Source organism: Penicillium diatomitis (assembly GCF_028827545.1).
Source record: "Penicillium diatomitis strain IBT 30728 chromosome Unknown utg000013l_segment0_segment0, whole genome shotgun sequence".
Classification (NCBI taxonomy): Eukaryota; Fungi; Ascomycota; class Eurotiomycetes; order Eurotiales; family Aspergillaceae; genus Penicillium; species Penicillium diatomitis.
The window spans coordinates 302650-316576 of NW_026623185.1; the positions used below are offsets into that span (position 1 = coordinate 302650).

A 13927-nucleotide genomic window follows, 5' to 3' on the forward strand; every position below is an offset into this window, starting at 1 on the left:
TGAAGCGGTAGAGATAGCTGATAGCTGTTTTGCTTTATTCTCCACCTCTGTCGTTCCCACGCCGATATGTACTCAAGAGTGCGAGCTCTTCGTTTATCAACACATAGATCACGCGCATCAAGTAATTATTTTCATTTATGTACGTCTAATCGAAAGAGACAAGTGAGTACTCATGCTCAAAGCTACATTGAAGGATTTCCCATTATGTTTTCAACAAAACGTTGCGGTTCGAGTATAGATGCAATCAAGGAAAGACCCTATATCTGTTCCACTCTTTTGATACATCGGTTCCCGAATAGGGCGAATGATCAACTGGAAGCGATAGCTTGTATTTTTTGCAAAAGCAGCCTGACAAAGAACATCTCCAATCTGCTCGCGCGTCCGTCGCAAATTCCCGAGTAAAGATTCCCTTCGGGGAAGGAAAAACGGATACTGCGCCAGGACCTCCTCGGTGGCAGCATGCACTTTGCAAAGTCGAAACTCCAGCCACTGGAAGTCTTCTAAGAGCAGAAAAGTCGAGATATAGAGAAATAGATCGTCTGCACATGTATAAGGGCCCAATGGGTCTGGACCTGTCCAGAGCGTGTAGCGGCCGAATGCAGTACCCACATCAAAGAAACATTCCACACGAGCGGGCTTTGCATTGATTGGAACATGAAAAGCTTGCCAGTGATATGCAAGGGTGATGTCGTAACTGTCCTTGTCAGATCCAATGCACGGTGGGGGGCTGGGTATATCATCGAATTCCGTCCATAGTGACTCGAGATCGATATCGAATGACACGATCAAGAGATTCTCAGAGGCAGGGTCAACCATAGCGATGAAATTTAACAGAATGCAGTCCTCAACTCAAATGAAAAGCGCCCTTTTTTGTTATGGAGAAAACTGCGGCGGCATACTCTAGCTTATAAAGTTATGAAGTATGAAATTAGCATCAGCTCCGTCGGCGGACTGTCGCCTATCTCTTGAACATAATACACGAAAGGAACTGGGCACAATTTTTAGAACGTTTTGCTTATATTAAAAGCCTATTTCCTGCTACTGTATCTTCGAAGACAATTGACTACTGTCTTTGAAAGATTCAACCCCCATTTTCTCAACACGCGCGCCGCCCCCACCGTACCGATATTGCCCCACAGGAAATTGTTCGGTCGTGTGTGGGTGATTAGGTAATCAACGGCTGATCAACGGAACACGCAGTGCCTCAAGCACCTGGACCATGGCCTCTTGCACGGAATCAAACGCCTCTTGGCGGTCCCACAAAATCAGCTCTCGGTCGGTGCAAGCCTGGAACAACCGATTATTTGCGTGTATCAGCCAAGCGTTCTCGGCTTGGAGCCGTCGCTGCTCCTCTTCCAAACGGATCTTGCGCGCCGAGTCGATCACATAAGACTCCCACAGAAGAAGGTAGAGGTCAAGGAACTCCATTGTCGAGGACGCAAAAGGGGGATTCTCATCCAAAAGTGGTTTCATTTCTTCCACAAGAGACAATTTCATGCCACGAGGTGCTGCCTATGCCCTATCAGTGTCTTGTAGAAATTTACGTCGCGAATGGATTTTACCTTGATCCGAGTCAGAGTGCTCATCTTCTCCTTTGGTGTTTGCCGTTCATCGGCGAGTTTGGAGTCGTCTACTTCAGGGTCTTCCCGTCTTCTCTTACACGGGCGGCTCCCCAAAGCGACCTTGGCAGGGGCATCCATCGTACGGCTTTTTGCAAGCAAGCCTAGTTGAGATAGTATGAAATAGATAGGCTTTGTGATTACCCTTACGACTTTATATTCTTGACCAAAATATCCATCTAGACAATAGCCAAAAAGTCGTGACCCACCATCTGCGCAGTGGTGGGTCACTGGATTCACCGTTTATGGACGCTAATGATGTTGAAGTGGCTTTACACATACTGGGGCCAACAGAAAACTAGCGTACCAAATCCCTTTGTATGTGTGGTTAATTCAATTAGTTTGGGGATCTGTAGTGTAATACCTCGTTACTATACGAGGCCGGTTTAAATGATTTGGTGGCTTACAACGATCTACGAAAGTTGACTGCTCTGCTAAGGCAGATAAGAATATCTCCACCGCAATGGCATTTTCAAAATGTTTGATCGCGGTTCCTCAACAACTATTCCCGCCAAAGCCATAATCAAAAATCGTAAGGCGACTCCATCAAACCACCACCCGGGCATGCAGCAAGGAAACGGGCGCCGTCACCCAGGAAGCCTTCCCAGGTATCCAGATCCGCTACTTCGAACGGTACAAAATCGGGATACTCACTGGTTGCTTGAGATTCCTTCGACGGATCTCGACGCCGAATCAAGAAGCGTTGGGCTTCGTAGCGATCTTCATGGGAGAAGTCTCCGAATGCCAGCGCCTTCAAGGACGGTATTCCTTGCGGACTGAATGCCCAGGTTGCAAATGATAGGAATGCCTTTGCCTCGGCCAAGTGCGGGAGTGCGCTGCTCTGAAGGGAAGCTATGTGGGTTGAGCGAGATGGATCGTGGGTATCGAGGTTGTCGCCCTGGAAGTAACTGCCGGGCGCACAAACCCCAACGGAATTTGCCCGCTGTATTTCCAAGAGGAGTGCTCTGATTTCCTGAGCGAGGTTAAGATGCAATCTCTCAGGTCCGCTAAACCGTAGATGCAAGAGTTGAAGCTGGGAGTGTTCTCGGGCTGGCTCGAGACATGTTCGCTAACGTTGTTAATACAGCATTTCGATGACCGAACAAGGAAGACTCACGGCAGCTCTCGGACATATAGATAGTGCCAGGAAGGTAACTTGGCGCTGATCAATCGCGTGATCAAGTTCGCCGACCCAGTTCGGGCTAACATCGCGATCCTCCTCAAATAGTCCACTGTCATCTAGTGGCGCCAGTTGTCGCTCATGGTACACAAGCCATTTCAGAGTGGCTCGATGCGCACGGATCCCTTCCACGAAGTCTGAACCCAGAGGCGGGAAATTTGACATATGCAAGTAAAGATTGCGGAGCCCATTAAAGGAAAGAAGAAATTGACTAATCGCATTGGCATGTCGGTGATCGTCTTGCAAAAAATCAAAACAACTCTCCAACGAGTCGAGCTGTATTTTGTCTGGCTCCTTTGATAGCAAATGAAGTAAGCGAAGCTGGTTAGGGCAGTGGCGCAAACTCAAGGAGCGTAGCGTGTGGAATGTGAAACATTCATCAGATGGAAAATGCGACGGTAGTGTGATTTGTGATAAAGATAATTGAGTCAGGCCGGGGAACGTCATTGACGTCGGCGTGCGGCAGACTCCATCGCCCGGCCCTAGCCCGACAAGATGGTTCCAAGATAGGGAGTTGGCAAATGCAGATGGGGTAAACCCAACGGAGAGGCTTTCAAGATGCGAATGATTACATCGAAGACACCCTCGCAGTGATTCTACCTCTTCTCGATGCTGGATACCATCCCACTTCAGATCTTTCACGGTTCGGAGCTGCGACAGCCCTCCAAGACCGTGCCGGGCGTGGAAACAGGTGCCATCCGTAAGAAGGTTCAAGTGTTCGATATGTGGCTGGTATCGAGCAAGATATCCGTCGGCCCCAAAGATACTGGTGGGAACACATGTGCCGAGTTTCCATCTGCGATTACATAGTCAGTTTCACTGTGCCGGAAAAGCCTATATAAGAACTGACTCGAAGGTACGAAGGCTATGCGGATTAAGGCATGAGAATATCTGCGAGACTTGGAGCTCCAGGTCCCTCAAGAATTGCTTGTGAGCGACTACCTCGCTCATGGCATCAGGCGAGCACCCGTCCATCCCAGTCATCCGGAAGATACTGTAGTAAGCGCACCGACTGAAACGGACCAATTGAATCGGTGCTTGGATGCAAAGATACCTGGTGTGTCTCAAGCAGTCCTGCGCCCTGCCATAGTCATGGTGGAGGAAAAAAGAGTTGACGTCGAGCACATTGAGCGCCCATTCGTTCGTAGCACGGAGTGTGATGGATTGGTAAACGATCGGAGTAAATATGGCATGAAGCCGGCGGGACACCCGGCCCACGGCGCATACACTGTTGGGTGGTAACTAACTCTGTGAGCCTGGAGCAGGGCAATGGAATCTTAAGGCATGGGATCACTCACAAAATCAGCGATATGATAGAGAATTTCGCTTGGCAGGGTGTCAAACATTTTGTACCGTCAAATACGTGGCTAGAGGGATGTTCAAAATTGCAGTAGTCCGTCTCTCAAGAATATTGACTCTTGCTAGCTGGGCTCTATAGACAGTAATGCCAGGTGGACATCTCCTGCACTTAAGGATTGCAGCGGTCATAGTGATGGTTGAGCACGGCAGTGAAAAAAGCGGATCTATGTGTTGAAAGTGCGATTTCAACGGAAAGAACGGCGTCCACCAATGGATGAAGCCCGGTCAACGGTCAGGCCGCATATTCACGCGCGGGCAAGCTACGGAGCAAAGCTCGACTATTCAAACTGCTGACTGTTATTCAGTGAATCAACCAAACCCAGGGAATGATAGCCCAGGATGCAAATGAACCCTCACTCGACAGTGAACAGTCAAGCCTATCCTTCAATGTCGGCCACGATTCCCAGCCAATCACTAAACCCTCTTGCCCGTTTACATTATTGTTTACGCAGCCCTTGTTTACAAGTCGATGAATACACTACTATATCAAGAAACAAGAACAACCGTAGAGAACACTCTGTCCAGGCGCATGCGTGGGATTTGTTCTACAGCGAGCTGAACACCGGTACTTTGTACACAGGCAATACAATAACCACCTCGATGGTGGTGATTCTCCAGGTCTCAACCACGGCCAGCTGTAAAGAACATTCACTAGGCCTGTCAATCACCAAGATTGAGAGACCGCAGGCAAGATCGCAGACGAGCGTCAGTCGTAATTCAGAGTGAACTCTGCGGAACAGCCTGAGAGTATCCGGCAGCACTATAAGCCAAGGCGACGTGCATCACATAGAGGCTAGGCTGCCATCCGGATACGAGACGCGTTCGCTCGAAGGGACGAAGAAGGTAAAACACGGTCCCCATTGTATTCATCACAGCCATGCGACCAAAGGCAATTGCTAGTTCGGGGGCAGTACTCGTGGTTTCCGTGAACGAGTGGATGGTCGGAACTAAGGCTAGGACCCCAAGCGAGGTACAGTAATACAGAGAACGTACACGCGTTATAGCAAAGCTAGGGTCGTATATTAAGAGATCCACCAGGCTTCCCACGAAAACAAGACTAAACGTAGCCAGATATCCTAACTATAGGAAAGGCTGCGCGGGAAACAAAAGAACCACGATAGGCAGAGTAGTAGTCTAAATCAGAAGCAGGACACCTCCAAACTCTGACCTTTGCTAGCAAGCCGCATAATCCCTTTAGATGGCGGCAATTAGTCGATAGAATAGAGACAATAGATACTAGCCAATTACACTAATCGCGAAGAAGATCACGGAGAGCGCCTTCACGATGTCGGCAGGCGTAGAAGGGAAATAGAATATCAGATACTTAGCGGTAAAAAGAGAAAAATATGACACACCAAAAACGCCGATGAGCGTGATGACCACGCTATCACGTAGATTCTCCCTTTCTGTGTTAGACATTTTGCCGCTAGCTGGGAGCAACGGGTTCTTGAACAAAAATTGAGCGCTTGACAATCTTTTATATTGACCTAGCTAGAGGCCTCTTGGCCCTATTCAGCTCAATCGTTAAAAGCCTTCTTCTGACCGTCTGACAATTCTGGCTGATTCAGCCCTAGGGAAGGAGAAGGGTGAAGAGGAGTGTGACTTCGCAGCCTTATGAATAAACTCGTGTTGGACACCAGCCCATCAAGTGATGGTAGTATACATCGGTAAAGCTGAACTTACGTTCCACCGTATGTGTGAATACAACCATTTAGCTTGTCTATTTGAATGAACGAGAGGCCTCATGAGTCCACTTGCGCCTTTCGTTCTCTTCGCAATGGATGAAATTGTAGAAATCGTCCGCCAGGTCGGTAGACAACAGGGCGAAAATGCTTACTACCGTTCTCGTTACGGCCTACTCAAACGGCTACAGGAGCTGATCGAGGAGGCATCGGAAGAATTGCTCCGGCACCAGCAAACACGTGCATTGGATTTGCCAAGTCAGAGCTCTGTTCATGCCTACAGAATCCTCCGGGAACTGCAGGAGTCGAAGTTTGATTTGATTGACCAGGCCTGTGATGCTCAATCATCCTGTGAGGAGTTTTGCCCGGTTGGTGACCGGTTTTCTGCCTGCCATGTCGTCCCGCGCCGTGATTCTAAACCGGTTGACCATTCGCTCGTGGAGCCGTTGAACTTGCACGGGGCTGAGCATCCAGAACTGCCTTTCTAGTGTTACGCTCCGCGATGCGAACGTGTCGGTCCGCCTTGTCAAGGCTGGGAGGCTCAGTATTTGCTCTGAATTTGTTGGTCATCTCGAGTGAGATAGATTTGAAGTCCTCCAACAAATCGAATGAAAACGACGTCGTTGGTCTGGTGCAGTTTTTCGGCCGGGCATCAGTCGGCTGTCCCTGGCAGTAATCCCAAAGTCCAACCGAATATTACGCTGGCAGATTCACTTACTTTCAGCTAAGTGGCGATAGACTCAAGGCGGCTCTGGGCTTGGCTGGCGGCGGTCTGTATTGCAGCCGATGCCTGAGACACTCTCCGCTGCGCTGTTCACCGTCTTTGTCGCCTCACTAGCGGCTGCATCGGCAAGAGTGGACACGTCCGTGCTACTGACACTGAGATGAAATCTCAAAATTCCCACATTTTGCCAAGATATCACTTGGATCTTCTCGGGTGTGTCCATCTTATTTTAATTAAAAGTGGGTAACAGGTGACTCAAATTCCCAGGCAGGATCTTTGCCAATCTCATGTATTAAGCTCGTGTCTCGTTCTCCGTTCTCTCGCCATCTATCTCTCCCTCTTTCCTTCTCCATGCTTAGTTTCTTCGTTGAATGCTATGTACTATGTTGATATTGTCTCTTCGTACCTAAGCTGTGACAGGATCTTTCAGTTCATCTTGGAATATATGCCTGAGAGTTTTCTTGTTATATTTATAAAATGTCTTAGAAGAAGACCGTTACTGGCGTCGTTTCATGGGCTAGTCAGTTGTCTATTATTTCTTCTATAAAGTTCGGGTAGAAGAATTTCTCTATAGAGGTAGGGCAAGCGCTTTCTAAAGGCTTATTATCAAATAATAGGAGTATCGGAGATTTCCTGTTTTTTCTGGGCAGTGGATGAATGCTGGAGAACGCCGTGTCCTTGGGATATAATATCTAGAGCTCACTCTTACCTCACCTTCTCCTCTACTCCCACACTGGAACAACACACTCCTCATGTCACGATTGAGACGATGAGGAATATGAGATCACGTGAAAGATCAGGTAACAATGCATGAAGGAAGAAGGAGACATCCTTAAATGCATTGTTGAGGTGTTTCCTTCTTCTCCCCCTTTTCTTCTTCAGCCTTGATACTTCGTTGAATACTGCCATGCCGATTTGAGATCTTCGCGCCTGAGTGTAACACCTCCCACGACGACTCTTCACCCACTAGACCTACATGCTTTGCGTATGTCCCCCATCTTTCGTTTGCCGACTCTCTCACTCGCTCAGACATCGCGGTCGTCAAGGTATGTATGACACAGCTTAAGGCTTAATAACAGACGCTAAAAGTTGAGCCACAGATGTCTCGGACATATACAGGAGACAACTTTATCTACATGTGGGACGATATAAACGACCCCTTACCGTGCTGGCAGTGCCTCCATGAGATTGCGCAACCGAATATGTTCCTTTACCAGGCCTCCTTTAACATCTGCGACATCGTGTCCGGCTACCCTCACCTGTGCAGCGAATGCACCCAGCATAACTTCCGCTATCAGACTCCCGATTGCTCTTTGCCCAGAAATATGGTATTTGCTCTATGGTAACCATGACTTCTCTGATCAGCAGATCCGTGATAGGTTGTGGGAGATCCTACAACTTTATCAGGAGGGTCCTCAACAGCTTGGGGAAGATGAGGCTTAAGAACAGGGCGGTTGCTAAAGTGATCCTCTGATATTAGGGTGTTTCACTGCTTGATTTATGGCCATCTTGACCATCTATTTTTATGCATCTGCCTATCCAACAGATTCCAATACAATGTCTAGCGATTCAGGAGGCACACGTACATGCACGCTGATTAGTTCACTTCTCTCGCTACGTCGTTTCAGGGCATAAGCTAGAGCCTAGCGGTGTTTTACAGTAGGAACTCCACAGTACTATACTTGCCTTGACTGGAATTCTCGGATTCGAACCAACTCTTGCGCTTTTTCCCCGTGACGGAACGATGGTCGTGAACACGTGTGGAGACACAGGGGTTACAGGCACAGAAGACACAGCAGGCACAGCTGGCACGGCGGCGTGACCATCGGTACATTGTGGTGGGCTGGTATTCTTCAGATGTAACACCGCCATCTGATCCTGCAATTCCCGCAGCTTGTAGGATAGATTAACAAGAACCACGTCAACATTTTTCTCTACTACATCTACAGGTCGGTCAGCTCGGTTTATCCAGTAAAAGTCCACGGTGGAGTAAGAACAAATATTGGGACGCTAGATCTTTCCACAGTGCTAACTGAGCCATGGCGAGCCGGATGACATCGATCTCTGCGCTCACGTCGCTTGCGTATGACATTGGATCGATCATTTGGCGAGGAATCGTGCTGATCAACATGTCATGATCGAATTTTGACGGCTTTACTACCGCCTTGTCTCCTGGAATGTGAATATGATAGCTCCCATCTTCTTGAGGGACCGGGTCATATGAATGCAGACGGGCGATGTCTGCCCATTGCACAGGGCTCGTTCGGCCCGTCGAGGCTTTCAAAAGATTCGGTTGGGGAGTGCTGAAGTTATAGTGCAAATTTTCGACCTGAACATCGCTCACGAGAGGCACCTCGAAAAGGCCCACCAGCGGTGCAACAAAAGGTGCAAGGAACGAGACATACTGATACGATTGAAGCAACTCAAGAGTGGATTGCAGTCTCTTGCGAGATGGCTCAAAGTACTCCCGGCGTATACGGTCCGTCACCGCATTCAACGCTGGTCCCGAGCCCTGCTCACTGTAATGTGCCGGCATTTTCTAATCGTGAGATATCACGGACTTCGAATGATCTTGTGGAAAGTTTATCGTGGGTGAATAAAATCTGGTAGAACGGCTGCTGCTACTGTAGCTGCAAGTCAGGCTCAGGGGCGATAGTGTTGGCGACAGAGCGCGTTAAAAAACATGACTTTTTTTGTTGTGCGAGTAACAGGACCCTCTTTATTATTACCCAGGCTATTTAACGTCGGGAAGGAAGCGCCATCGCTAATCAACGGTCGCTCCACTTGACATAGAGGAGCAAGTCTACCGCTCATCGAACACGGACTGTCAAATGAACCGTTAGAACCATGGGCCTGCATGGGGCTCCCTGGCTACGACGGTGTGACGGCAGGAGCGGTTTTGCGTTTGTTTCATGTATTTGGCAGAATTACGGGACCAGGTGACCGCTGACTAACGAGGGCGGTAACACCGGAAGTGAACCCCGCTTCAGTAGCCTGCCGATCTTAGTCTTTTCATCATTCTTTCCATCAATTCCATTTGTTGTTGCGTTCTTTTCGTGGAGCTGTTTCTCGTAATTCCATCCTGTAACCTCGAGGGTTTGTCCGAGGCATAGGGTTTCTTGGCGTAGAGCCGTTATTGAGGCTTCGCCTTTCAACGGGTGTTGGAAACGGATATAAGTGATGGGCACGGGATTAACGGGGCGCACCGCGTGAACCTAATGCGTCATGTCGTCGCGGAACGATCCAGCTCCACAACTTGGCCCGAGCTTGACCCACGGCCAGGCTATTTGGTTCTGACTATTGATAAACTCCACCGTTGGTTTTCATGCGCACCGTGATACCCCTACAACGTGTAGCATACGCCACCGGAAGTTAGAAAATGAGAAAATAAAAAACATAAAGGTAAAAAAATACAATAAAATAACAAAAATACACAGATATTTCACAGTGAATAAAAATTGAAAATTCCCTGGTGAAAATTCCCTGGGCCAATCGAACAACTGTGGATGCTTCCTTGGCGGTGACCTTTGGTTCAACTCTTCTCCGTCACATATGGTGCTCCCTGTGTCTTTCTACCCGGTCATGGATTGCTTTCCAGAGCAAAACGGAGCGATCAGGCTGTAGGTATTGCTGGAGGAGCATGAGGCGTTCATTTAATCCTAGAGTGACATGAGTAAGTCTCCATGAGATCTCTGTGTCTGGGCTTGATCTCACCGGAAAATGGTCGCTGCTTCCTTGCAAACATAGTAATCTTGGGGTCGCCGGCTGACCGAGAATATTCCAGTAGCAGTCGTTCGTTAAATTCGGGCGTACGCTGTGCCCAAATGGGGAACGAAGGCGCCAATCCGGATATCCCAGGCTGCTCTCGATGCTGAAATTGTCGTATCGCATGCGTAGCGGGGCTTGCTCTGTATCTCACGGCACGTTGAAGCTTGCGTCGAAGTTCGTTTTGTTTTCCACGCAGAGATTCCCCTCAGCGGAGGATGCCGTGTTCTTTGAAATACGCCCGAGATCTCGCCTTCCAAGACAACATTTGATTACGAGATAACCAAGGAAGCAAGTTCTTTTCTTCGGTCCGAGACCATCTGACAGTGTTTTCTCGAGGCATGGTGATAGTATCACACGAGGGAAAAAGACCAGCACATGGAACTCGCCAAACCGCCAGAGAATACTGAAAGAATCAACAGCCCCGGTGAGAAAAAAATGGAGGGCGGTATTATATAGCCTCGAAAGAGATGTCGAAGAATAGACTATGCTCTCGTACTTTCAACAGGGTCATACTGCGCCTCGGACTTTTGTACCAGTCTCTCTGAAGGTATAACTGTAGAGCATCGCTGTCGATCGACATTTGCTTCAACGACCAGGCTCGAAGCTAAGGCCACTTGATACGAAAATTTGCTCTCTCACACACTTTTTTTTCTTCTTTTATTTGAGGACGGCAATGCACAAATTCATGGGCATTTTGCTGCCGGGTATGGTGAGAAAGATTTTCTCGCTGTGCCGGTGATCCTGGCTTCACAAAAAGCTCTTAGCCAGTAGAAGGAGGGCTAAGCGGCGCTAAAGTAGCCTGCGAGTCATGACGATCGCCGATCCTTTCTTTGACGGGGTTGGCCCCCGCCTCCACTGAGCCGGTCGATCATACTTCATTTTTCGCTAGAGTTATGATTGGCTGCGTTGAATAAATTCAACTTCATTTCATTTCCGAGGTGGGTGCCTTCGGAGTTTCCCCATGGACCCCTGTCTAGAATCGCCCGATCAAACCAGCCAGTAGTGTACACGTGGGCATTACAGCTCTTTACTCTAAAATCACCACAGACGAGGCAGAAAAGCCTCGCCGTGCGAAAAAGAATCGTCGCCCTTGGCAATATCACCGTTAATGCGGATAAGTGCATTTCGCTAGAATCGTTTGTCTTTGTCATTCGGATGCACTTTGAATACCAGGGATTGGCCCTCTTTCCAGCCGCCGTTGCTCTCTGATGCGGCTGCATTTGTGTATAAGCAGAGCGTTTTGACGGCAATGCTCCGAAATAAAATTGGCGCCCTACCTTTCGAGCCGTTCGTGTTCATGCAGCTAACCGAATTAGCTCTCGTAGACGGATGGACGGAACTACCGCGGTGCTAGCTCAAGGTTGCGGGACGTTGGAGGATCATGTGCACGGACTGGTTCTAAGTAGAGCCGGAGCCTGGGCGCTTGACGCGTTGGCGATCGGGGTACGCGCTGATCTGAATTGGCGACTGTCCATCACCACCTCCACCGGAAACTCTCATCCGTAAGCCATACCAAAATACAAACGAAGGAGAGCAAACGTATAGCGGAAGGATTCAGGGCCGTCCTGGTGGAAATGCGACATCGCTAGGACAACGGTCTCGTTGATGAGAGTCTTCGGAAATTGCCTGGAAGGCCCCACACCGTGCCATTTACTGCCAGGACAGTTCCCTTCGTTACACCGGGGTAACTCAGTGGCGAAAATTCCGGTGAAATGTGAACGTGGTCGTCGGTCTGCACATCTAGATTTGGATCCTTTGCTCGAGTCTCGTCGGCCCCTGATAATGCTATGGGCTATAGTTTGAGAAGTACAAGAAGCATTGAAGCTGTAGGCTTGTAGCCATCGCGGATAAAAGATCCAGTTGCATCTCCTGTTACGTGTACCTCGAGGGGGCTTTCTCAGATCATCTTAGCTGCATAATTAGCGCCTCAGGGATTTTGGTACTTTTGACTACGCCGGCCTCTCATGCGACTGTTATAAAGATAAGAGCATTCCTTGTCTTCGTCGTTCTACATCTTTATAACTATCTCACTCGTCCATTTCCTGGACCAAACGCAGAATGATCGGTCTTAAGAAACGGGTCCGAACGGATGGAGGATACGCAGACCGTTTCAAGGAGGCTTTCCGACCGGAATCCCTGAGGACCAGCATTTGGAGCGACCAGGGATCAGATCCAGAATCCGCTGGTGAGGATGAGCCTCATCAACTGGGTTTCTCGCCAGAACCGGATGCGGGAAATAGCTCAGCTGCCGAAGAAACAGAAGATCGACAAAACTCCAGTGGACTTCCCCAGGGCGTGCTAGCCTCAGCTACGGCCGATGAACTGGCTCTGGTCGGAATGGCAGAGTATGATGTCCCTCAATTTTCCATGAATCAAACGTACATCGCAGACCGCTAAGTTATATCTATTAGTTTATTAAAGCGGCAAGGGTGTGTAATCCAATCATTGGCGACGATATGAGAGCACTGATGAAGCGAATAGGTATTCACAAGAGTCGCTGGACAATCAAAAAGAGTGGAATAACCACTTCCAGCGACAACTCACGGAGCTGCGACAGCTGATAACAAAATCGTGCACTGATGTGGGGGACCTCAGTGCTCGGGTTTTTGCCATGGAAGAAAAGGTGTCTCGCGGATTTAAAAAGACTGGGAAATGAGAACCTAACCACGGCTAATATGTAGAGTAGCCAATCTTGCGTCCGATGTATGTAAACAACTAGGGCATACGATATCGAAAATTCTAGCAGGAACTTCAATCTTTACCTTGCGTGACAGATGACAAAGTACTGCACAGACATGGGGTGCCTCAGTGCTCGGGGTTTCGCCATGGAAGCAAAGGTATCTTGCGGATTGAAGAAGACTGAGAAATGAGAACATAACCATGGCCAACAGAGTAGACAATATTTGTCAGTCCAGGGTACTACCGCAGCACGTTAGTTCTCGTTGAGTAATACGTGCCTCACCTTGCCTGCACTGCCTTAACGATCAATGAAAGGATAGCATGCGTCGAGGTGGCCAAAAAGATCTCAAAGCTACCAAAGCATGTCAGATAAGTCGGGGTGCATGACGCTTGGACGATCGCTGAACGTGTTTGCCCAAGCGCTGTTAGCATCGGAGACGGCTCAGAGATTAGAAGGATCAGTAATCAAATTCTTACATGTAACAAACCGAAGTTTTTCCACGTAATTTTCTGTAGGCATAGAGCTCCGAATATGGCAACGCATCCAGAACGACCTAAAGCTGTCGTTCAATTTGGGAATCGCGCCGGAGCAGTAGTACTGCCTGTCAAGGAAGAGACGGACGCTCTCCAGACGATACGAAAAAATCGCTCTCTTTTGGCCTACTGCAAGAACATCATGATGGTCGGCGCATCGCCGCCCCCTGTAATAGGATTGGTGTGGTGGGTGATCCGGGCTCCATGCAAAGTTCTTAGCCAATAGGAGCCGAGTATCAGGCGGGTCCGTGGAGTGGACAGGATAGATTTCCAGGAGCTGTTTGATCGTTTCTCACTACCACTGGAATTATGATTGGCTGAGGGAAATAAATGAACAGCGTCTCATCTCCAGGGTGGCTGTCCTCGGGGTTCCCCGTGGGAC

General features: G+C 48.8%; 5 protein-coding genes across 5 annotated transcripts; 2 read left to right on the forward strand and 3 right to left on the reverse strand.

Moving 5' to 3' along the window:
* Positions 1 to 1173: 1173 nt before the first annotated feature.
* Positions 1174 to 1700, reverse strand: N7539_008544 (uncharacterized protein; the record flags this gene model as incomplete). Its single annotated transcript, XM_056938139.1, has 2 exons — positions 1174 to 1512; positions 1563 to 1700. The coding sequence occupies 2 exons, from the start codon at positions 1698 to 1700 to the stop codon at positions 1174 to 1176; spliced, it is 477 nt and encodes a 158-aa protein (XP_056786521.1).
* A 442-nt stretch (positions 1701 to 2142) lies between these two features.
* On the reverse strand, positions 2143 to 4145 carry N7539_008545 (F-box protein; the record flags this gene model as incomplete). Its single annotated transcript, XM_056938140.1, has 4 exons — positions 2143 to 2688; positions 2737 to 3595; positions 3650 to 4041; positions 4098 to 4145. The coding sequence occupies 4 exons, from the start codon at positions 4143 to 4145 to the stop codon at positions 2143 to 2145; spliced, it is 1845 nt and encodes a 614-aa protein (XP_056786522.1).
* Positions 4146 to 5935: 1790 nt separating this feature from the next.
* Positions 5936 to 6328, forward strand: N7539_008546 (uncharacterized protein; the record flags this gene model as incomplete). Its single annotated transcript, XM_056938141.1, has 1 exon — positions 5936 to 6328. The coding sequence occupies one exon, from the start codon at positions 5936 to 5938 to the stop codon at positions 6326 to 6328; it is 393 nt and encodes a 130-aa protein (XP_056786523.1).
* A 2190-nt stretch (positions 6329 to 8518) lies between these two features.
* On the reverse strand, positions 8519 to 9100 carry N7539_008547 (uncharacterized protein; the record flags this gene model as incomplete). The annotated part of the gene is made up of 1 exon (XM_056938142.1): positions 8519 to 9100. The coding sequence occupies one exon, from the start codon at positions 9098 to 9100 to the stop codon at positions 8519 to 8521; it is 582 nt and encodes a 193-aa protein (XP_056786524.1).
* A 3290-nt stretch (positions 9101 to 12390) lies between these two features.
* On the forward strand, positions 12391 to 12729 carry N7539_008548 (uncharacterized protein; the record flags this gene model as incomplete). Its single annotated transcript, XM_056938143.1, has 1 exon — positions 12391 to 12729. The coding sequence occupies one exon, from the start codon at positions 12391 to 12393 to the stop codon at positions 12727 to 12729; it is 339 nt and encodes a 112-aa protein (XP_056786525.1).
* Between the last annotated feature and the right edge of the window lie 1198 nt (positions 12730 to 13927).